Raw genomic sequence first — 22,131 nt, forward strand, 5'->3', positions numbered from 1 at the left:
TTCGTATAATTGAGGTTTGTGTAAGTGAAGATGTGTATTGTCTTCAGAATGTTTTCTTTCGAGGTTTGAAGTGTTTCAATTGATATTTGTTTCTATGGATGAGCTAGAAAATAATTCCTCCATCTCGAGAGAGAGGATGGGTGGTATTTGTATGTCATTCCTTGCTTCAACAAAGGTGATGGAGGTGGCAGGTGATGTTGATGATCGAAGCTGCGTCATGATCGAGCTCAGCATCATATGGTGTGATGTCTTGCCTGATAGGGCGATGCGGGACACGGAAGGCGCCTGTTCCCACTGTCCGGAGCCGCCGGTAGCACACCCCGTGCATTGAAGCCTGCATGCCTCGGCGCAGCAGAACCACATCCGGATACGATAAATCAAGTGCCCATTGCGACCTTACGAGTAGCGCATGAGCGATTACTATGGAAGCCAGAAGAAATTGTTAGGCGTAGAATTTTTGGTGGGTTATACGGGACAACCCCTGTATCCTCACCAGCCAAGTCATGACCTGCTCTGTGACGTCAGTGACAGAAGCCGACATGACCACTGTACGCCAATCTCTTCTGGTTCGAGCCATCTTAACTGGCGCATTCGCTGGCGCATCATGTCATCAACTGTTTACTTCGTACTTCATTCCACATCAATTGATCTAATGTATATATGTGTAGACTACCCAGTTCTCCGTGATATGCATGAATCGAACCCAAAACACCACGCTTAGATGGAAGTCTTCTCCAACTTCTCCGCAAGCTTGTCTACCTCCTTGTCCTTGACTTGCACCGTCGGTTCTTCCTGCGCCTCCTCGGCCTCCTTGATGAGCTTCTCGGCAAGCTCCTCCGGCTCGACTTCCTCCTCCTCCTCCTCCTCCTCCTCTTCCTCGGACTCGTCATCAAGCTCGTCGAGCTCGTCTAGACCCCAGTCATCCTCTAGAATAATATCTCCACCAAACTTCTCCTTGCGATCATCGAGAAGCTCCCTCAGTAGAATAATAGCGGGATCCTCCTCGGCGAATTTATTTCCGTTAAGTTCGAGCCTCTTGAGGGCAGGTAGGAATTCATCGGCGGCCTCAGAGAGGCTCTTAACGCCGTGCGTGGTAATATCGTTGTACTGGAGACGTAGAGTCTCCAGCTTCTTGTTCTGTCCCTTGGCAAGCGCCTTGCTTAACAAAATACCGCCCTTGCCGGTGAGAAGGCAGTCGCCGACACCGAGCTCCTTCAGCTCCACCCATCCGGGGATTGCCTTGGCGAGTGCCTTGGCGCCGCTGAGTGTGAAAGTGTTGTCTTGAAGGTTGAGGACTTCGAGTTCGGCGGCCTTGTTGAGACCTTCCGAGAGAAGGTGGGATATGCCTTCCGGTCGGATGCCGTTCTGCACCATCTTAACCAACTTTACCTTATTATGTAGGCTGAAGGCCTTAGCCCAGGCAGTCATAGACCCATTCTCGAGACGGTTGCGGCCGCAGATGACAGTTTCGAGATCGGGGACCTCCTGGCCAGCCTTCCTGGCCTCCTCCTTCTTCTTGTGGAGCTCAGACAGTGAATCGGCAATAAGGATACCGCAGTGAGGACCCAGGCCGTTGTTATTGAGGTAGAGATGTTGGAGAGGAACGTGCGCGGCGAGGAAAGCGACGAGAGGCGCGTGGGTGTTGATGCCGAAGGCATTATCGCTAAGGTCGATGGTATGCAGATTGGGGTGGTTGAGGATGGATGTGAGGAGGCTGGATAGCGCTTCGGGGATTTCGTTCAGGAGACGGCCCGTGAAGATATCGGCAAAGTTTGCGATCTAAACAAGCACGAAAACGATGGTTAGAGAAAGTGGCATAAAAGAATTGCGATGCGCGGTGGCAAACAGAGAGACTAGACATACCTTCAGGTTCTTTTTCGTAGACAAGACCTCACCGAGAAGTTTGCAGGCTCCGATACCCAGAGTATTTCCCAAGATCCTGACTTCCTCGACATCCTCCATCTCGCGCAGCTCCTTGATATGGGCGTCAAGGTCTTCCGCGGTATCAAGCTTCAACCCCTTTCCCTCTAGGGTGAATACCTTCTTCTCTGAAGGAGCCATGTTGTGGCGATTTTGTTACTGGAAAAGAGTATTATTCAAGAGGACGATCTCGTCGTAGAGAATGGTGGAATTTGCAGAAAAGTTGAGAAATAGTAGGCGAGTAAGGGGTAAGGGTGGAAATCGGAATGCGATCGAATTTCAAAGTTGTCTGGAGGAGGAAAAGGTGGGTTGGCGGGGCTGCGATGGTAAACAAATCTGAAAGCCAAACAGGCGGGGTTATTTTCTGAGCGTGCCTGGCGTGAAGCGTCTTTTTCGATTTGCTTTTTCTCACTGAGCCACAGTCTTGCCTCTTAAATACTTTTTATGTGGCTTGAACACGGTGCTGTGGCGCAAACCAGACATCACGCAACGGTCTGCAAAAATATCCGGATGTCACCGAGACATCGAATCGAGAGTTCTCCCTTCCATAAACGGCCACGTGACTTAGTATAGACTCCTTCCCTCCTCTAATTGCTTGAGGCGTGGCTCGTGCGAAATCGCGTCGACTTCTGGGCCAGGTTCTAGTGATCCGATTCAGAGCCAGTTGTTGAGCTGGCTCGAATTTTACAACATCTTTGGATACTCCAGCATTGCACCTGCAACCGTACACATACGCAACAGAGAATAAAAATAAATCAAATATCCATCAATCCTCTTCCAAGAACGACCTCTAGATACGGAATCCGATTCCTTTTTGATCCCTTTCGCAACAGTAATATAAAACGAACGAAAGCGAACCCAGCATTCCATCCTAGAAACGCCCCATCTTCCCTTTATTCTCCAACAATGGCGGCGCCTAAGAGATCGCTAGGCAGAAAATCATCGCCCCGTGGCGATGAAACCCCAGATTCCCCTCTATCATCTGTAGCAGCATCATCGGAGCCTTCAGACGACGAGGCTGGTGATGAAGCTGAAGAGACCGAATCTCGCCCTTCGAAACGCCAAAAGTTTACCGAGGGAGCAGCCACGCCAACCGCTGTCGCCGCCCCCGAAATCGATACCGCTCCCGAACTGGATGGGATGTCGGACGTATCCGAGGATACGGATGGCGACGTGCCTAGCTCGCCGACAAACGCCCGATACGAGGAGGAAGACTTCCAGGAGCAGGTGTCGGCTTGCGCTTGGGATGGATGCGATGCTGGGGACCTGGGAAACATGGACAACCTTGTTGAACATATCCATAATGAACACATTGAGAGTCGACAAAAGAAGTATACGTGCGAGTGGATCGGCTGTTCGCGAAAGAGCATGGCGCATGCTAGCGGCTATGCGTTAAAGGCACATATGCGGAGTCATACCCGAGAGAAGCCCTTCTACTGCTACCTTCCTGGTAGGATCTTTTCTTTGCCCCTATTTTCATCCTCTACTCTCCATGTCGCCTATCCGCCGGTTCGCTAACTTTGACGAACCATCCAGAATGCGACCGAGCATTTACCAGGTCGGATGCGCTTGCCAAGCACATGCGCACTGTCCACGAGACCGAAGCCCTGCGACCATCCGACCCAATCCCCAAATCACAGCATGGAGGAAGCGGTGGCAAATCCTCTAAGCTCAAGATTATCATCAAGACTCCCCAGTCGCATGCCACAGGCCAGGACGATTCAGTTGACGACGGGGCTGATGGCAATGATAGCGAAAAGGAGCAGTTTACACCTCTGCACGAGGATCTTTTCACAGAAAAGGAGCTCGGCTATCCGCTGAAGGAGCTGCACGCGAGATGCAGGTATCAGGTCAAGCTTGCCGACGAGGAGAGTGAGCGGCTCGCGACGGATATCAAGAAGGAAGAGGAGGAGTATAGGAGGATGTGGAGGGAGAAGGAATTGCTCATCTCCCAGGTTCTACAGGGTGAGATGGACTGGCATGAACGACGCGAAGCGATCAAGTCCGGAGCTGTTAATATCAAGCTGGCTGGCGGACACGAGGAGGATCCTGACGAGTCTCATGTCAATGGAGTTACCAACGGTGATGCGACAGCCATCGCCGTTGAGGAGTAGACTTCGCTTTCAGGGTTGCTTCGTGTTGTGTTACAGCGGCGGCTGCTAATCTATGATCCCGGGGAACTGGCTATATGGGTACGCGGTCTTGTTTTTTTCATGGCGTTTGGTTGCAGTTCTTGTTTCCCCCCCGCCTGTTCCTGCTTTCTTTCTTCTATTTTCTCGAGTGTCACCTGTAAAGCATGGGTTGTGTATTATACGCGAGGTGTTGTTAAACGGATTAGGGGCGTTGTCATTTCAGTCCCCGCGAGTATCCCAGTAATGGAAAAGCCAAAAGCATTCTCATACAACCGTCTCCATTTTATATAACTCTTTCCCTTCCCATTTAATATCCTGGCAGTACATCCTGTCGTGATACGAACACTTCATTCTAATTACCCTTGACCTGTTTCTTCTTGTTCCTGTACGACTCCTTGTTCGTAAACGGGAAAGAGCTCGTGTCCTTGTCGAAGCCATACTTTTTGCTCCTGCGCGTATTGTCCCCAGCGAAAAGCAGAGAGAAGAGGCCAAATACGGCTAGCATACCACTGCCGAGGGAGGCGAGTACGTAGGCTATCTGGGATGTGTTCATGTAGCGCGTATAGGCGTAGAAGCTGGTAGAAAAGTGGTGGAGAGTGGTAATGAGAAGGATGGCGTTTGCGTAGGGGCTCACGACCTCAGTATCAGCTAAGGAGTTTAATATATTAGTTTCCAGTCCGGACCGCGCAGTATGACGGTGGATAGAGAGGGTGCTAGCACTCAACCAAGCGGGATCGGGAGGGAGGTTAATGGTATCGCGCCGCTCAGGACGATTGTCCCAAGGCCGAGGGTGATAAGGGCAAAGCCAAGAGATCGAGCATAGTAGTCCTCGAGAGCTATACAGAGCAACATTAGCTAAGTTGAAGTTCACGAAGCGCCGAGTCAGGATGCTCCTCACGGGAAGGCTGGTGGAAGTCAGTTCTTAGTAGCGAGCTAATGAAGGAGGGCCAGAGAATCAATGGAATGGCTTGAATTCCTAGCCACCCAAACGTGCCGTAGCAGTAGGCAGTGACGGACTACAGCAATGGGAACACTAGGTTAACCACAAGTTCGAAAGCTGAGTCGAGCGCACGACGACTTACATCCATTGCCACCTGATTACTTAGGATGCTGATGAGCGGGCTGTTCAGTTTCGAATTCCGAGATGTGGTGCAGCTATAGCACAAGTTGAGTTTATATTTCCTTATGAACAGTCATCGAAGATATCAACACATGTGTGTGTGATCGGAGTTGGCTTTCCTCCAAAGACGATGGGAAGCTTCCATGAGATCAGCGATACAACCAGCTCTGCGCGCCACTCATCCTGATGTCATCTACTTCGTACTGAGGTCCAATACCGAGCTCGGTTTAGCGCATATTACTCTCTGTTTGTGCAAACTGTAGGCTTACAGGGGGTTTAATGGAAAGCCGATGTCGCAGTGCCAAAGAGCAGCTTCCATTTGTAATCGTGAACTTCTTGGGACTGGGGTTTTCTTATCGATAGGCGATAAGCCGCTAAACTTTACAAATAACTGGGTTTTTAGTGGGGGGCCGACTTCCCACGCCACCTCAAATGGAGTCACTGTTGACCTCGAGTGCTTCTCTCGACATCAAAATATATATTCCTGCCTCAATAGAATAGGCGCGCTCTTTTCAATATTCTCGAGCAGGCCATCATCAGATTATTTTACTCGAACTACGATCAACTTATATTCTGTGTCTTCCCATATTAATCACCAATCACGCAGATTATCCTCGCACCTAGGCTTAGAGCCGGCTCCCAATCGCAACGCCCCCAAAGGCGATAGTCTAACCCAGCAAAAAGAGCTTGTGCTCACGGCCTCTCGCCCCCTCCCGGCGCCATGAGTGCCATCCTCTCCGCCGACACTCTAAACGACTTCATCGCCCCCTCCGTCGCATGCATAAAACCCATCGAGACCCTCCCCGCCGAACCAGAGAACCCTTCCCTCGAACACGAAGTCATCCTTGACGGCGCCTCGCGCCCAAAGGGCTCCGCCTCCGGCCCCGCCCAGATCTCCCTGACAGACTGTCTCGCGTGCTCTGGATGCGTCACATCTGCCGAAGCCGTCCTCATCAGCCTGCAGAGCCACTCCGAGGTCCTCAACACGCTCGATGCGGCTCCCGCGCTAAAGATCGACGGCGCGGGCGCAGCGCACGTGCTGGGTTTGGAAGATGAGGGGGCAAGGATATTTGTCGCTAGCGTGGCGCCGCAGGTTCGCGCCAACTTGGCTGCCGCGTGCGGGAAGGGCGTGAGCGAGGAGACGGCTGGAAGGATGCTGGAGAGGCTTCTCACCGAAGAGCTAGCACGGGGTGGGAAGTGGGGCAACTCCTTCACGTGGGTCGTGGACACAAACGTCGCTCGGGAGGCCTGCCTCGTGCTCAGCGCCGAGGAGGCGCTCGCGGCGGCCGAATCCTCAGGAACGTCGTCGAAACCGGTTCTCGCCTCGGCCTGCCCCGGGTGGGTATGCTACGCCGAGAAGACCCACCCATACGTCTTGCCCTACTTGTCGAAGGTCAAGTCTCCCCAGGCTCTCATGGGAACTGTCCTCAAGTCGACCCTTAGCAAGAAGTTGGGCGTGTCGCCTAGCAGGATATGGCATCTTGCCGTCATGCCCTGCTTCGACAAGAAGCTCGAGGCTAGCAGGGAAGAGCTGACAGACAGGGTATGGGGAGAAGGGTGTCCGAGCTATAGCGTGAGGGATGTCGATTGCGTCATCACGAGTAAAGAGGTTCTCATGCTAGCCGAATCGAGGGGCTTGAGCTTCTTCGATTTGGCTGGGGGCAAAGCCGCTGGCGCTCCTAGAACTCCTTTCCCAGATGCGACGCTCGAAAGATTCCTCTTTCCCTCCCATCACCCTTACCGATCGCCGCGAGAAGCAAGCACCTCGGGCGGCTACCTACACTTCATTCTAGAGACAGTAGCCTCCAAGAATCCCGGCTCCCAAATACAAGGGGCGAGAGGTAGGAATGCCGACGTCATGGAATACACTGTTGTCTCCCCCACTGGGGAAGTAATCTTCAAAGCTGCCAGATTCTACGGGTTCCGGAACATCCAGAACCTCGTGCGCAAACTCAAGCCAGCGAAGCCTTCTAGGATGCCTGGAGGGAAGCCTTTCGGCAGCGCCAGGAGACCAACTGGTAAGCCTGGAACTCTCGATTACTCCTATGTCGAGGTGATGGCATGTCCGGGCGGCTGTACGAATGGTGGTGGTCAGATCAAAGTGGATGACCCGGTAATAATAGAGCGGGCGGGGCAAGAGACACCAACGAAACCCGGCCCGCACGAGCAGAAAGAGTGGTTGGCCCTCATCGACGAGGCGTACTTCTCAGGGAATGAGGGTGTGGAGGCGGATGTAGCAGGCGGTCCTAACGGGACAGCTAGTCAAGTGGAGGAAAGAGGTTCTGATGACAAGGTTGGCGGTATTTCGTCGCCGTACATTAAAGATACCCTGGAATATTGGTCGGGCGTAACGGGGATAGACATTGATAGACTTGCCCTCACAAGCTTCCGTGAGGTGGTTAGCGACGTTGGCAAGACCAAGACCCAGATCGAGCGGGCTGCCCAGTTGGCGGGGAAGATAGGTGGCGGGTGGTAACCGGATGCTCTTCTTCTTTGGGACATTTATAATTTCTTTTTCTTCACTGCATGCATTCCTGGCAGCGTTAGATGGACTCTGAGAGCATTAGCACATATATATATATATATATATATAGACAGAGAGGTTTCATATCAGGAGCCCCGCGCGCCTCTCCGCGCAAATCCAAAGCCCCCTCTTCCGGATCCGTCCGGTCCCCTCGGCTCTCTTACTGCTGCGATTTGGTTATAGTCTCGCGCGCCACCCTGTTTTACTTGCTGCCCCCCGTCTGGTCTCTGGAGTAATACACCCCCTGACTTTGGGGTGTAACCCGGGTCGTACAACTCCCGATTTCCAGATTGCGCCGGCCTCGCCGGTGAGCCGCCCCTCGAGTCGCCACTATTCCTCCCCGTCCCCGTCGCAACTCCCGAGAAGCCCCTGCCCCTACCACCCCTTCCCCTCCCCCTACCCCTGCCCAACCCTCTAGGTGAACCACTGTTACCATCAGACCTTGCCGCCGCCTGCTTCTGCTCCTCCGACCCGGCTTCCTCGCCGAATATGCGCCTCCGCGCCTCATCGTACGCCCTCTGCTTCTCCTCGAGAATGGACTTTTCTAGCGCTATGCGCGCCTCGGCCGCCACCTTGTCCTCCTTCTCCTCTTCCTTGTCCTCCTCGCCGTCATCATCGCCGAGGGACCCATTCGCGTTGGCGCCGGAGGGGTCACGCTTAGCGATGACTGGTTTCCGTGAGAGGACTTTTACTTGGGTCTTGTAGGCTGTAGCGAGCGGGACGTTTGAGGAGGCCTCAAGAAAGTGAAATGGTTCGGGGGATTCACTGGAGGAGGGGCGAGGAATGGGATAAACCAGTTAGATTGTGTGCATGTTGTGGGTGTATGGAAGGAGGGGTTTTAAAAAAACAGGAAATAAATGAAAGGGAAGGGGAAAAAAAAAAGAGGAAGAGGAAGAGGAAGAGAGTTGACTGTACGCTGATTCCCATAGTTTACGATTGGACTCGTGGTGAAGAGCGAGACGCTCGGATTTGCTTAATCGGACGGGTGGTTCTTGGGCTGCTTCTTTGGCAGCTTCCTTCTCGGCGCGATCGGCGAGGACCTCCCAGTCCTCATCGTCCCAGGCGTTGGGGACGTGCTTGGCTTTCTTTGACATGGGGTTAAGATGAACTGATAGATGCGGGAGGGTGTGATGGATTCGTTGGGGAAGAGACGGGATGAGGGGGAGGGAGAAGAAGACAATTGGATATCTATATAATGAAGTCCATAAAGTGCTCTGGTGGTGAGATGTTCGTGGATGGAAAATGTGTCTTTCCAATCGGCCGGAGCTGGAGAGCAATTCACATCAATAGTTTTTGGTGGGGTCGCTGCATTTTGTTTGTTCAATTGATTGATTTGATCAAATGCTCCTCCATCATTGACATCAAATTGAGTTCAGTGGTTGGGAGGGGCAGGGAATGGCAGGGAACGGCACTAAACACGGCACTAAACAGCGGGTAGGAAGTGGTCAAGAGGTGCACTACAACCACCAGATAACTCAGGCAACTTGGCCCTATCCAGCCCCGCATCCCCCTCTGATAAACAACCCATCTCGATCTCGACCAACGTTTAATTCAGTCAAGGCTGAGCACTTGTCATCATTGCAGAAGAGGCCAAGATCCACGAGTGTCCAATCTCCCAACACAACGAGACACTCGCCATCTCTCCAGAAGCAAAACAGTCCAAACGAATACAAGGAAGGGGAAAACAGTAAAGAAGAGAGACTATGGCAGACCGTCGTCGACAGATCCGCATACCCATCGACAAGGGCGCCCTAGAAAAGGATGGCAGCCTGGACGACAAACATGGACCACGCTATCTCATTGTCGACCAGAACTGGAAGATGTGTAAGTTCCATCTCTCTCCCTCCCTCAACCAACTTCCAACCAACTCCATCTATTCATAGATTCACAGATGAGAGTCTCTAACCTACAGGCTAACATTTTATTTTCTTTAATCTGACCCTGAAGCTGATTTTCCCGATCCCCTCGCTCCCAAGCCTAACATGACGGCTATGTGCCCTCCTGGTATGAGCAAGGACCAGGAAAGCCGACTTTGGGATCAGCTCCAGAAGTACAAGGAGACGGCTAAGAAGCTGGACAAGTAATGGTTTTAGTCTTTTTAGTCTTCCGCGAGGGAAATGGGGGGGGAGCTGCAGGTTGAATCGAAAGGTTGTCCACCGATGGTGGATTTATTCTCTACTTCATGTCCAGATGATAGAATCGTTACAAGGCAGGCGTCCATGTTTCCGAAGCTCCAAAAGGGAATTTGTCATTTCTTTAAGATATATATTGCTATTGTTGTGCCGTGGTGAGCCTCTTATATGCCCTATCTCATTTCTTAAGCGTCAACTTCGAGAAGGGGAAATAAACATCAATTGATCTATGTCTTAAATCTGCCACTGACGAGAAGCTGGGAAGGCTTCACAGACCTTCTCGTTCAGTGTTGATAGCTCCAGGTGACTTCTGGGCTGAAACTCGATGCGAAACCACGTGACCGCATCCCCCAAAATAGCTCGGTTATTGCCTCAGGCCAAAACACGATTTGATTCGGCCAGGCCCAGCCAACCTGGCAAACCGTCAAATCCGAATCTCTTGCCTCCAAAAACAGCCAAAGCCGCAAAACACCGCCGAGAAGACTCTCCTCACCCACCTCTCTCTCCCTCTCAATCGAACCCCCCCCCCCCCCGATTTTCTCAAGAAGTCTCCAAAGATGCTTCATCAGATTGTGCGATCCGCCGTACGTATCAATCCCCTGTTCCCCTAGTTTTCGCGAGTGAAGGAAATGGTTCTCGGCATTGGAGGGTAAAAAAACCCACCACCTCGGAGGAATGGGCGATTTTTTTTCGTTGGAGACACTATCCTCGGCCGACGAGCGGAGCTGCAACACGAACGAACAACCCATGATCAATTGATCACGACGAAAGGCGCCCGCGACCGAATCGAATTAACGAGGGGGATTTTTCGAGGACGATTTACTGCGCGAGAATTGAAACAATTGATGGCGGAGCGATGCATGGGCTGACGCTTTCTTGAAAATTAGGGTGCTCGGTCGGCCGTCTCGACCTTGTCGAGGGTGACTAGGGGATACGCCACTGCCACGCAGGCGAGGATGTTCATTGCGCCCACCGCGGTGCGAAGGGGTGAGTAGGGATCGATTGAACTTCTGTTTCTTCAACATTGTATACCTCGGGCAGTCCAATTCACGACATCATCACGGCCGGGTCTCCGCTTTTATCCCTCAAATCCACTCCTTCCACCTCGACACTCCCATCCCACCCACACCACAACACAACTCGAAAACCCCCGAACTCGAATCGCAACTGCTTCTCTTCCGTATCAATTCCCTTCTCCAACGAAGCTAACCAACAAAAACAACAGCCGACTTCGTCCAGGAGCTCTACCTCCGCGAGCTCAAGGCCTACAAGACCCCCGTCGTCAAGGAATCCGACGCCGAAGGCCACGTCCAGGTCTTCAACCTCCCCAAGACCCCCATCTCCCCCGAGGAGGCCGACCTCGCCAGCAGCCTCAAGGAGTACGAGGACATGGCCGTCGATGTCGAGGGTGCCGATGCCGCCGCCGCCGAGTCCGGTGCCGCCCCCGTTGTTGAGGACTGGCTGGAGACCGAGGAGGTTGAGGAGGAGGCTGCTCACTAAACCGACTTTCGATTTATGAATAGGGCGAAAGGGAATGGTGGGTTGGTGTGAACGAAGGAGGTTGGAGGAAGATGTGGATGCCGGGGACGTAGGCGCGAGAGTGGATTAGAACATCGGCATCTTTACAGAGGATTCAACATAGGGTCCTTGGAGATGACGAGGAGGTGGAAGTGGGGTTAAAAGATGTCGGTAATCCGTGTGTATTCTTAGATCTCTCTTCGAGAAATGTCAAATGCAAAGTCTTCTTGACCGTCATCGGTTGGATAGCCCTCCGTCGTGACTTACTGCTCAATTTGACCTACAACTCGATTCTCTTCGGCCTGGTTTTTAACATCTGCTTGGAAGGAGAAGCGCCGGGTAGGATTATCGGAAGTAGCCGGATCATGAGCGCATATATCGACTATAGCTTTCGATTACGAAGTATGAATTGAAAGAACATTTCAAGTCGGGATGGGTAGGCATCTTAAACTGCACAAAATAGAGGTCCAACACGAAGACAGGAGCGGTTTTTTTTTAACCCTTTTTTTCTTTTTCTTCTTGGGGGACCTAAAAACAAGCATACATCACTCTCAAGGTCCCAAACCTCCTCCACTTTCGAACCTTCATGATCCTCCGCAACACCTCAGTGAAAACCCTTGCGAATCCGCCCAACCCTTGACCGTGAAGCCCATGAGAAACTCACTCCTCTTCACCTTCACCAGGCACGCAAAAAGCAGACGGTTAGTGGAACAATGAGAAAAGAGAACACACGGACGGCTATAAACGCCTTGCTATTCGCGAATAAAAAGAAACAGAGCAGGCACACGTAACACATTAATAGTGCCTTCAGTTCACCGATGCAAAGCCCGCCGCCCCTTATGCAATTATGCCATGTTGTTTTGTTTCTTTCGTCTGTCTTCGTGTCTCTTTAAGGGGAATCTGGAACAAAGAAAAGAAAATGAAAAGGAATAAATTGGTTCCTTGAAACATCAGCATCAACAACCCCTTCCTTCTCTCGACCCTCAAAAGGAGGAGAGGTAAGCGAGAAATTCAGGGGTTAACCTCACTCAAGCCGTATCAACATCAATAACAACGAGGGCCGACTGCAGAAAGAAAGGCCAATTTTTCAGGTACTGGTTACTTTTTTTTTCTGGTGGGTGCCGAAGAAGGAAATGCCATCGATACGCTGAAAAGTCACAATATAAAAAGGTGAGAAAAAGAGGTGAGGAGTAAGGGAAAGGGAGAAAAGTGACGAAGAGGCTGTGTGGTCAAATGCTTGTGAGAGAGTAATAACGCCGCAATAACTTGTGATTCGTGATACGGAAGGAAGAGACCATGGACGTGTTGTGTCGTGAGAAAAAAAAAAGCACATTTGAGAAACCAAGAGATAGCCGCGAGGAAGAGGAAAGAGGATTCGGGAATGCGAGACTGATGGGACGTATGGGAGACTGATGGGACGTCAACTAGCGATGGCAAGTAGCTAATCTTCGAAATGCCCCAACATGTGCTCGTCCGCGGTGTTCGTCCGCATAATTCCACTCATCCTGTTTCCTCGCCGCAGATCCATGTCATCCAGGTTATCCCAGTCATCATCCTCATCATGCCGATTGTCATGATGAGCATCATTCATATCCTCGTCATCGTATTTATCCCTCATGTTCTCCTCCAGCGCGCTCTCGTCCACATACGTGAAGCCTTGGAAGTTCGCCTGTACCGATGGCGACAAAGGAGTCGAGGCAGCAAAACCCCTCGCCAGCGCTGCAGCACGCTCATGAAGCGATCCGCTGTTATCTAGAGCATTGGTGAACTCCGGATCAAAGTACGAGACATCGGTCTCCGACTTCAACTTGGGCTTGAAAGGAGGCGTGATCAACTTCTTCGCAAGGAGATCCCAATCAATGTCCGCGAAGAAGGGATGTCTCTTGAGTTCCTCCGCATCATTGATGGCACCAAGCCGATGTCGCGGGTTTCGGTTGAGAAGTCCCTTAACGAAGTTCTTTCCTTCCTGAGAAAGGGCCCTTTGTGGGAACTTGACCTTGCCAAACGCGATGTTCTTGTACATTTGCTGCGTGTCGTCTGCATAGAACGGGCTCCAACCGCAGCACATTTCGAAAACTAGGACTCCGAGGGACCAGAAGTCTACCATCTTGGTATACCCCGACTCGTCGAGGAGGACTTCGGGGGCGAGATATTCCGTCGTGCCGCAGAACGTGTTTGTGGTGTCGTTCTTTGTCAGGTTAGCCTTGGAGAGGCCAAAATCGCACAGCGCAATATGGCCGTTGGCGTCCAGCAGGATGTTCTCGGGTTTGAGATCCCGGTACACGATGTCGTTGTCGTGCAGGTGTTGGATCGCAAGAATGAGCTCGGCAATGTAGAACTTGGCCCTCTTCTCATCAAAGCGGCCTTCTTTCTGCAGATGCCAGAAGAGCTCTCCTCCAGACATGTAATCCGTAACTAGGTACAAGTCGGAAGGGGTTTGGAACGAGAATTTGAGGCCGACGATGAAAGGAGAGTCAGCCATGGCGGTCCGCACAAGAATATTTCGCTCGCCCACCGTATGAGCGACCTCCTTCTTCTGTACTATCACCTTCTTGGACAACACCTTCATGGCGTAGATGCGCTCCGTATCCTTCTTCCGTACTTGGTATACCTGCCCAAAGGTTCCCCGCCCGATGAGCCTCAGGATTTGGAAGTCCGCGGGTCCTAGGTGCTTCCGCTCCGACCTTTGGTAGCTGGCTTCAACGTACACCTCGCCGGTAGGGGTATGTTCGGCATCCGTATCAGCATGGCCCTGCAACTGGAACCATCCACTCACAGGCTTCTCGGGGTCTAGGCTGGCTTGGAAATCGACATGTCCGAGGAACACTTCTCCGGTAGTGCCATGGTCGTACACTGAGATATCGACCAGGAGATCCGAGTCAACAACATCACTACAAATTGTTAGGAATGACAAAAGATCCACGTTTCATCTTCCTCGGCAGGTTTTTTTTTTTGGGGGGGGGGGGGGGGGGTTGGTGGTGAATGGATGTACGCACAAAACGGCCTCGGCATCCCACTTCGGATTCGCAAAGGACCTTCTCGAATTCCGATTCCTGAAGGCGGTGTAGTCGGTGACGCTCGTGTTGCTACTCTGCCGGCTCCTCATCGGTATGGCCATCGGGGGGCGGCCCGAGTCACTGCCCTGACGCTGGATTGGCAGGCCACCCATCGCCACAAACGCAGGGACGGGAGGAGTATCCTCGTTGTTTTCATCGGGTCGAGGGCCTCCCGAAATAAGCTCACTGCGCTGGAACACAGCTACCACATACGGATCTCGGCTCTTCTTGATCCCTCGCGCTTCGGTGATTTTTATCGTCAACTTGCCCTTAGCAGCGGGGGCTTGAGGGCCGGGGGATATCCTGGGCGTTTGTGAGCGACTAACGTCCAGACCGCCAGACCCGTTCTTGTAATCAGCCTGGGTGGGTTGGGCGGCAGAAAGAGCTCTTGTAGGGGTCGTGGGACCGCTCTTAAAAGCTTTGGTCAGCAATTTCACGCTGTCAAAAGAAGAAAACCATGCTCGGAGACCTGACTTTGCGGAACTGGTGCGAGAGTGGATTGGGGTGGGAGGTGCTGTTTGGGGTGGTTGTGGGGACGAGGTAGAAGGAGATGGTTGCGTGGTGGGGAGGGTAGTGGCGCGGGCGTGATCATTATGAGAAGGATGAGAGGGATAAGAAGGAGCGACAGCCAAGGCTGTCACGACGCTGGTCAATGGTGCTGCGTTGTTTGAAGGGTATGTCTGTGCTGAGGGTGAAGTAGGACCATCTGGGCCAGTATGGCTCACGAGGAATCGGCGCGCCGCAGAGGGAGCTGGTTTAAGGCTTCCCACATCTGCTGCGGCACCTGAGTCAAACGGGCCGCAAGATGACCGTTGTGAAGTTGGTGGTGATGGTGGTGGATGTGGTTGAGAGGGTGCTCCTTGAGACTGGGAAGAAGAAATCCCGCTCTCGTCATTCAATAGAGCAGGGGCCTCGGTTGCCAAACGGGCTTGCGGCCCAGAACTCTCAAATTGAGATTGACACGAATCACTCGCAGCCGATGCGTCCGCTTGCAGTACGGACTCGGCGTTGCCACAGATGGTAGATTGCGGAACGACTTGGATAGAAGAGGCTGGACCAACCTGGCCATAATTTGTGGCTATGCCTGGTAATCTCTTGTCGTGTAAGTCCGGTCGTGGGGTTGCGATGCCTGAACGCGGGGTCTCGTCACCCAGTTGTTCGCCACCATCTTCGTCTGTCGCCGCAACGGTCCTACTGGTTTCGTTAATTTTGTCCATGGTGATGCCGATGACTGATTATCGCCGGAGAAAAAAGTATTAAGAGGAGGTGAAAAATAAGAGCGATAGAAGGAATGGGGGTATATCTTAAGGCAAGGAATAAGAATGTGGAAAATGCAAGGGCGCCGCGATGGTATTATCGAAGCGCGACGAGAAATTGAGGAGAAAGCAAGGTCGCAACACTGAATTGCCACAAAGCTGATGAGCTCATGAGAGAAGATGGCAGAAGTGTTGGCTCATGATGGAAGCCAAGAGCCAAGCGATGGGAGACGGGAACTGGAACGCGGGATATCCGGGCATCCGGAAACTTCTCGAGGTGTCCAGAACTGTATTCCAACACTCGCCCCCTTCTATGGATAATATCGAGCTCGCAATGATAGCAGGACACTGCGGAGAGGGGATTGATTACTCGAGGAGTAATTTCGAGGCAAGGAGAGAGTGTGTTTAGAGGCAGGGAATTTTCAATCCAGACAAGCACCCTGGTTGTTGATGGCAGCTCGCCATGTGGCCGAGGAGGGAGAGCGAGTGGGGTCCCGAGGGTTGAGGGTCTCAGTCATCTCAGGGTGCCGCCAATCGCACCAAGGGTAGATAGCGCAAAGTATATCTTGACTAGGTTGTGGGTATTGATCGGAGAGGACCGGTGTACAAACCAGAAACCAGACAGGCCACTGGGCACTAGGATGGTGGAAGAATGGAAGATGCCACCATGCAAGTACAAGTATGGCTAAGTCTTAAGCTCAATCTCAGTGTCTACACACGAGGTGTGCACTGTGGCTGCAAGACTTCTTCTATGCTTCTAAAGGGATAGGATGGTTGAGGAGTCCATCATGTACATGAGTCCTAACCACACTTGATAGTTGAAGAAGTTCGAACCCATGTGCTATGACCAGCATCAACAGAGGAACAAAGGGACAGAGTTAGGACAGAGTTGGATGAATGCTTTTGCAGGCTTGGTTTGTTCTAGCTAGAACAGATGCCGCCCTCCCAGAGCATTCAAGATACTTGTCAAGCCCATGACTATGGGAAGAAACGTGAATAAAATTAAAAATAAAGGGGCCGCACACAGAAGTAACCATACAGTAAAGGATTATTGGATGTTTGTTGCATGTGCAAGTCAGTTATGACTGAGGTGTTGTAGTATGCCATGCCACTCTAGGATGCACTTGCAGCGTCTAAGCCATTAGGGTGACGTCTAGGTCCCTTCCTAAACTCTGGCACTTCGGTCTTAAAAAGGGATGAGAGGGACGGACCAATCCCATGTCGCTATGCCAGAGTGGTGCCCAGGACGAAGACCAGATTTCTAGACATCTACCTGCACGGATTTCTGGCACTGGAGCGGATGCCAATCTCCAGGCCTAAAATTGCGAAGGGAATGTAAAGAGAGAGGTGAGGAAAAAGATGTGGTATGGGCAGTGTTGGGAAAAGAGCTTGAGCCCTGAAGTCTAACTGGGACCGGGAGTCGGGAACGATGATGAACCATCGATAACGCCGCAAACCAATGTCAAATATTGGCTAAATTGGCTGACAGTGTTCTGGAAGCTTTTTTCCTCTTTGGTAGAGCTGGCTTGTGCTCTTCAGAGGGGTGGATGGGATGGGAAGGAGGGGGGGAGACCACCCAGGGCACTAGCAGCAACCCATGGCGCGGGTCACACCCTGGTCAACTCCAAATTGATTGATATCTCCCTGGCTTCATGGGAGGTTGGAAGTTGCTTCGAAGGGCGGAAAGGCGCCCATCGAGCGAAGAAGCATGCTCCGAAACAGGGGTTAGGGAGTTTGCACTTGCAAATCTAAACAAGAACCGGGGAGGGAGCTCAGTCGAGCGGGAAAATGAGTTGGAACAAGATGTAGGACGAACGAGGACGTGGGCACACAAGCAACCAAGCACCCGTTTGCAACGCAAGATCGAGCAGGTATGGCAAAACACTCAAGATAAAATGTTTGTGAGACGACAAGGAAATTGATACTTACTTCGACATCATCAGAGCCTGAGTAGCTCGCTTCAACAGGTCAGGGCCTGCGCCGCCAACTTGACCGTCCGATCCCGCCATGTTGATGACGGGGCGCAAGTTGCCAGGTTCCTTGGGTCCTTGGGTGGTTGGGCTGACCTGGTCCAACGCTAGACACAGGAGAGTTGCTCGCCAGGCGGCGGAATCGAAGGATTGGACGATGTCGGAAACAAATATCGAAAACAGTCGATTGAATTTTTCTTAGCGTATCGCCGTTTCCGCGTAAAGAAGGAGGGGTTGGTGAGGGGCGTCGACGAGATCGGCGCGGGTTAGTGTATTGCGGGCGCGACTTGAGTGAGAGAGAGTGTGTGTGCGTGCAAAAGAGTGCGTGCGATGTTGTGATGAAGGAGGAGGAAGATGGGATGTACTTGTATAGAAGTACGAAGTAGTGATTGTTGGAGAAGTATCGAGGTGGAGGTGGTGGAGGTGGCGAGAGAAGAGGGACAGAGAATAACAGAGAGAGGGAGAGAGTACAAGTGGTAAGTAGTGAAGTAGTGTAGTAATAACGTTGCCAGCTGGAGCTAGCGGCCCTAGTGGGGGCAGTTGAAGATTAGTTGGGTCCGTTTGGTGTGCGTATGTGGTCACTGTGATGTGGAGAAGGAGAGATTTGATCGTAGGAGGTCGGTCGAGACTGGCTGTGGAGGATGGAGGGATGATTATGGAGGGGTTGACCAGTGTCAGGGTTACCTATCGCCTGGCAGGAGTGGAGATACTTGCAGAGGCGGGGTTCCAAGCGACCTGAGCTTTGAGATTGGTAGGATGTTGTGAATAAACCTTTTAAATCGACTTGGTCTTGGTCAATTTTGATCGAGTCATTGATGCTGGCACTAAACCTCGGGGAGAAGCCGTGGGGCTTAGTGCTCGCTCAGCAGCTGGCAAAGCGGTTCAAGCCTGTGGAGTTGTACGTGAGTACAACATTGAACTGTTCTAAGTGTAGGACCGTGGGAGAAAAAGTTAGGAGGAGGAGGAGTGTGGGAGTAGTGGTCACCGTCAAGAGAGCAGGTGCGAGTCAAGCGTTGAAGAAATTTGAACGGGGGCATGTGAAATCAAAGATGGTTGAGGGGCTACGAAGTCAGATAGATCAATACCTTTGCGATGTTGGTGGGGGTCCCGTCACGTCAGGGCGTCAGTGAACACTGGGCCGGGCAGGAGCGCACCAGAGGCGAGAGGTTGATTTTAATACTTGGTAGAGGGACAGCCGCGAATCAAGCTCGAATCTATTCGGGTCGAGGACGAAGTAATCACGAAGGGTTGGTGGTGAGGGGAAAACGCGAACCAGGTAAGAGGTGTAAAAACACACGATCAAGTATCGAAAGTATTATTATGATTTGATGTTGGCGGTCTGAGGCCAACAAACAGAATTACCATGCTCCTCCTGCTTCTAGTCTCGATCGGTCAAATTCATCGGCTGCTGCTCCTCTTCACCGCGGCCTTATTTCGTTATTCTGGGGGTGGCAAGCCCAGTCAGAAGCAAGAGATTTCGAACGATGACTATAAGCGTGATGCTGACTGTTCGGCGACTTCCAGTTTGTACAATTGTACCATTTTAAACCGCTGCCCGAGCACGGAGGTGGACTTCGTAATCAACAACCTATTGAAGAAAACAGAGCACCGTTTCTAAACATTCACATGAACAGAGACATCTTTGATGTGTGCCATGTCCATGTAAAAAAAAAAACAACAAGTCCCCGGAAATCTACGACCCAATAGGACAACGAGGGATTAAGGGAGTACTCTACAAGTTGCATGGCTTTCCTGGGGTGCTTGCGCTGTTTAAATCCGCAGCCAGCGCTATTTTTTCTCCGAAAACTTTTGAGGCATCGATCTGCCCTCTTTTCTCTCTGTCCTTCTTGTCCCGTTACCTTCTTTTGATTTCAAGTACTAACGAAACCCTCCAAGTGCCCTTCCGGGTGGGGCGGAGCGGAGAGGACAGTGTTTAAATCGTTTGTTGGGGGGACCTCGTCGACACGACACTGGACTTAATGATTCACTCACGATCGTGTACACTTGCAGGTATTATCAAATAGTGGCCTGAAGTTGGCATTGTTTCCGCTGCCCGCCTCGTTTCCTCTACAGTCCACCCAAGAGACGCCAGGCTTAACCCAGCCCTTTCAGTAATACACTAGGTGCTGCATTAATCTGCTGCACTCTGACATTTATACCCTTCGTTTCCACTATGCGATTCTACCCTCATGATCCATGACGAGGAACATGGAAGATGCACTTCGCAATAGGTCCAATCTAGGAATCGGGACGCACGGAGAGAAGCGGCTCGTCGTCGGTAGTGTCAACGAAGACTTAGACGCACGTACCACCCTAAACGACGGACGACAACAACACCAGATTCACACTAGCGTCTTCTGGACCGACTATTTGCCTGTAGGTCGACAAGATAGGGCCTTTGGTTCATATTCCTATTAGCCCTTAGCCTCTCCTACACAATATCTTCGGTTTCCCCAACCCAAAGTGGGATATGCCCAGAGGAGAAATCGTACAGCTACTTCATATGAAGGGGAAGCTGCCCACGATGAAAGCCAGGTCATGCCGGTCGCACCGCTTGGATGGGGTTGCACTGACGTTAGCGGGGCTGAGAGCCTTGGATGTCTCTGACTGCCTTCCGAGGCGAGGGAGCGTGGTATTTAACGTGTACTTGGATGTGACGCATCCCACGCTATGGAACTACTCCGTACGCAAAGCAATGATAATGGCAATCGATTTGATGGCTAAATTTATAAGTGTCGTACTCGTACTGTATGAAGTACAATCCAAGAATATGGCGTTATACGAAGCGGTTACCGTTCCGAGAAACGAGCCGTGGCAATGCGGGTTGAGGAAGCTACCGAATCTAGGAGCGGCGGTTGGAGATCGGAAGAGGGGTAGGCTTGCACAGTGAATGCGGCGAAACGGCGAACCGCTCGAACTTTGGCTTACCCTAAGGTCCCGACGCAAGCCAGAGATGTTGAACTGAACAGGCATGCAGGAATGGAGAGACGACCGAGAAGGTGACCAATCTTCTCCCGTATTTCGGCAAGCACAGGGAATGTCGTGTCTCCGTCGATCTGAACGTGGTAGAGTTAACGAGTAAGGTAGTGTACGGAGTACCTACCTGTACGTTGAGTCCCGTATCCAATTTTCGTTTGACCCTCAACCAGACGGAACTAATGCCGGACTGGATCGATTTGTCCGGGCCAGTCAGCACCGGTCTTGTGTCTCCCACCGCCATGGTCGTTCGCGGTTGGCGTCCGTCGTGGCTGGCCAATGATGCTATAAGGCTCTGGGATTTCCTCACTTGCATAGCCCATGCTTCTCTGCAGTGTAAAGTTTTACGAGCGACGAAGACCTCGTACTCGCCCATACTTATCCTTGTTCCTCCTCCCGTCTCGTCACGGAAAAGTACGGTGCATCGCTCTACGGCAGTCGCACCCATGCGAACCGCTTGTTGGTTTTCTTGTATTAATACCTTGTGCGGTTTTGCCGTTTGAACTGTACATAAGTGTACTAAGTACGAACTAAGCCCATTATTGATATCCTTGTCGCCAGGAATAGATGGACATCATTGATTTAGACGAGACAATACAAAGTACTCTGAATCTACTTCGTACCATTCACTTCATGGGCGTCCCAGAAAATGCCAGCCGATGGAACGCCATTCCTCTCCATGTTGCCCTCTTCACACCTTTGAGTTTCCTCGTCTCTTCTCTCTCTCCGCGGGATACTTGATGGCTGCCATCCTGTATCTGGACGGTGCCTAGTTGTACGAAGTACCAGTTCAATCGTTGTACCATCCGAATCCCCGTACCCCCACGTATCCACGGGGGGCAATCTTTGAACTCTGTCAATCCCATTATTAGATACCTGAGGAACACACATTATACCCGGACTCATGTATCACCAAAACTCAGTACGACCCATCAGCTCAACGGACTTCTCTCAATTTTCCCTTCCGTTTCTTATTGGCCTTCTTCGGTACTAGCACTATTTCGTGCAAAGGGATTGCTGTTCTTGTCATTCCAACGTACCAACACGACTCAAGTGATGTCATGTCCTGCGAGGGAGAGAAAAACTAGCCAGCCGAACGTCGTAGCGTGGAATTTAGAAAAGGAAAGAAGCATGAAATTCGACATTTCCTTGTTCCCCTTCAACACTAAACGCTAGTTCGAAATCCAAAAGTCAAAGTTTCGCACCCTCAGCATAGAAACAGTTTCACGTGTTCTAGCTCGGATGATCGGTTCGGGAGGAGGCTGCCGGACACGAGAGTGTTTTTCGAACCTCCAAAGTTGCCACTAGAAGTAGAAGAATCACGGCAAATACTAATGGGATGGAGGGACACGGCGTCTAGAAGCAGCAGATTTCCAGGCGAGTGTGTGAGTGTGCTCTTGGAACACATGGATGTATTCACTACGTCAGACCAACTCCGCCATCCTGCGCAGCGCCGAACATCAATCGATACCTAATTGTACACTAAATTACTCCCCCTTCCATACTGAAGGAAAAAAGACAAGCAAG

At 51.7% G+C, this 22,131-nt stretch overlaps 7 protein-coding genes and 1 pseudogene across 7 annotated transcripts; 4 read left to right on the plus strand and 4 right to left on the minus strand.

The window, feature by feature from the left end:
* Positions 1 to 717: 717 nt before the first annotated feature.
* On the minus strand, positions 718 to 2,061 carry SAPIO_CDS3547 (uncharacterized protein; the record flags this gene model as incomplete). The annotated part of the gene is made up of 2 exons (XM_016786320.1): positions 718 to 1,779; positions 1,864 to 2,061. 2 exons carry the CDS (start codon positions 2,059 to 2,061, stop codon positions 718 to 720), a joined length of 1,260 nt encoding a protein of 419 aa, XP_016644326.1.
* A 765-nt stretch (positions 2,062 to 2,826) lies between these two features.
* On the plus strand, positions 2,827 to 4,034 carry SAPIO_CDS3548 (Uncharacterized protein; the record flags this gene model as incomplete). The annotated part of the gene is made up of 2 exons (XM_016786321.1): positions 2,827 to 3,370; positions 3,457 to 4,034. The coding sequence occupies 2 exons, from the start codon at positions 2,827 to 2,829 to the stop codon at positions 4,032 to 4,034; spliced, it is 1,122 nt and encodes a 373-aa protein (XP_016644327.1).
* Positions 4,035 to 4,404: 370 nt separating this feature from the next.
* Positions 4,405 to 5,140, minus strand: SAPIO_CDS3549 (uncharacterized protein; the record flags this gene model as incomplete). Its single annotated transcript, XM_016786322.1, has 4 exons — positions 4,405 to 4,700; positions 4,778 to 4,888; positions 4,951 to 5,068; positions 5,135 to 5,140. 4 exons carry the CDS (start codon positions 5,138 to 5,140, stop codon positions 4,405 to 4,407), a joined length of 531 nt encoding a protein of 176 aa, XP_016644328.1.
* A 753-nt stretch (positions 5,141 to 5,893) lies between these two features.
* Positions 5,894 to 7,648, plus strand: SAPIO_CDS3550 (annotated as a pseudogene; the record flags this gene model as incomplete).
* A 134-nt stretch (positions 7,649 to 7,782) lies between these two features.
* SAPIO_CDS3551 (Uncharacterized protein) lies at positions 7,783 to 8,790 on the minus strand (the record flags this gene model as incomplete). The annotated part of the gene is made up of 2 exons (XM_016786323.1): positions 7,783 to 8,461; positions 8,639 to 8,790. 2 exons carry the CDS (start codon positions 8,788 to 8,790, stop codon positions 7,783 to 7,785), a joined length of 831 nt encoding a protein of 276 aa, XP_016644329.1.
* Positions 8,791 to 9,399: 609 nt separating this feature from the next.
* On the plus strand, positions 9,400 to 9,780 carry SAPIO_CDS3552 (uncharacterized protein; the record flags this gene model as incomplete). The annotated part of the gene is made up of 2 exons (XM_016786324.1): positions 9,400 to 9,520; positions 9,644 to 9,780. 2 exons carry the CDS (start codon positions 9,400 to 9,402, stop codon positions 9,778 to 9,780), a joined length of 258 nt encoding a protein of 85 aa, XP_016644330.1.
* Positions 9,781 to 10,385: 605 nt separating this feature from the next.
* SAPIO_CDS3553 (uncharacterized protein) lies at positions 10,386 to 11,328 on the plus strand (the record flags this gene model as incomplete). Its single annotated transcript, XM_016786325.1, has 3 exons — positions 10,386 to 10,412; positions 10,716 to 10,815; positions 11,054 to 11,328. 3 exons carry the CDS (start codon positions 10,386 to 10,388, stop codon positions 11,326 to 11,328), a joined length of 402 nt encoding a protein of 133 aa, XP_016644331.1.
* A 1,459-nt stretch (positions 11,329 to 12,787) lies between these two features.
* SAPIO_CDS3554 (Uncharacterized protein) lies at positions 12,788 to 15,619 on the minus strand (the record flags this gene model as incomplete). The annotated part of the gene is made up of 2 exons (XM_016786326.1): positions 12,788 to 14,237; positions 14,343 to 15,619. 2 exons carry the CDS (start codon positions 15,617 to 15,619, stop codon positions 12,788 to 12,790), a joined length of 2,727 nt encoding a protein of 908 aa, XP_016644332.1.
* Between the last annotated feature and the right edge of the window lie 6,512 nt (positions 15,620 to 22,131).

Source organism: Scedosporium apiospermum (genome assembly GCF_000732125.1).
Source record: "Scedosporium apiospermum strain IHEM 14462 chromosome Unknown SEQ_SAPIO_0088, whole genome shotgun sequence".
Lineage (NCBI taxonomy): Eukaryota > Fungi > Ascomycota > Sordariomycetes > Microascales > Microascaceae > Scedosporium > Scedosporium apiospermum.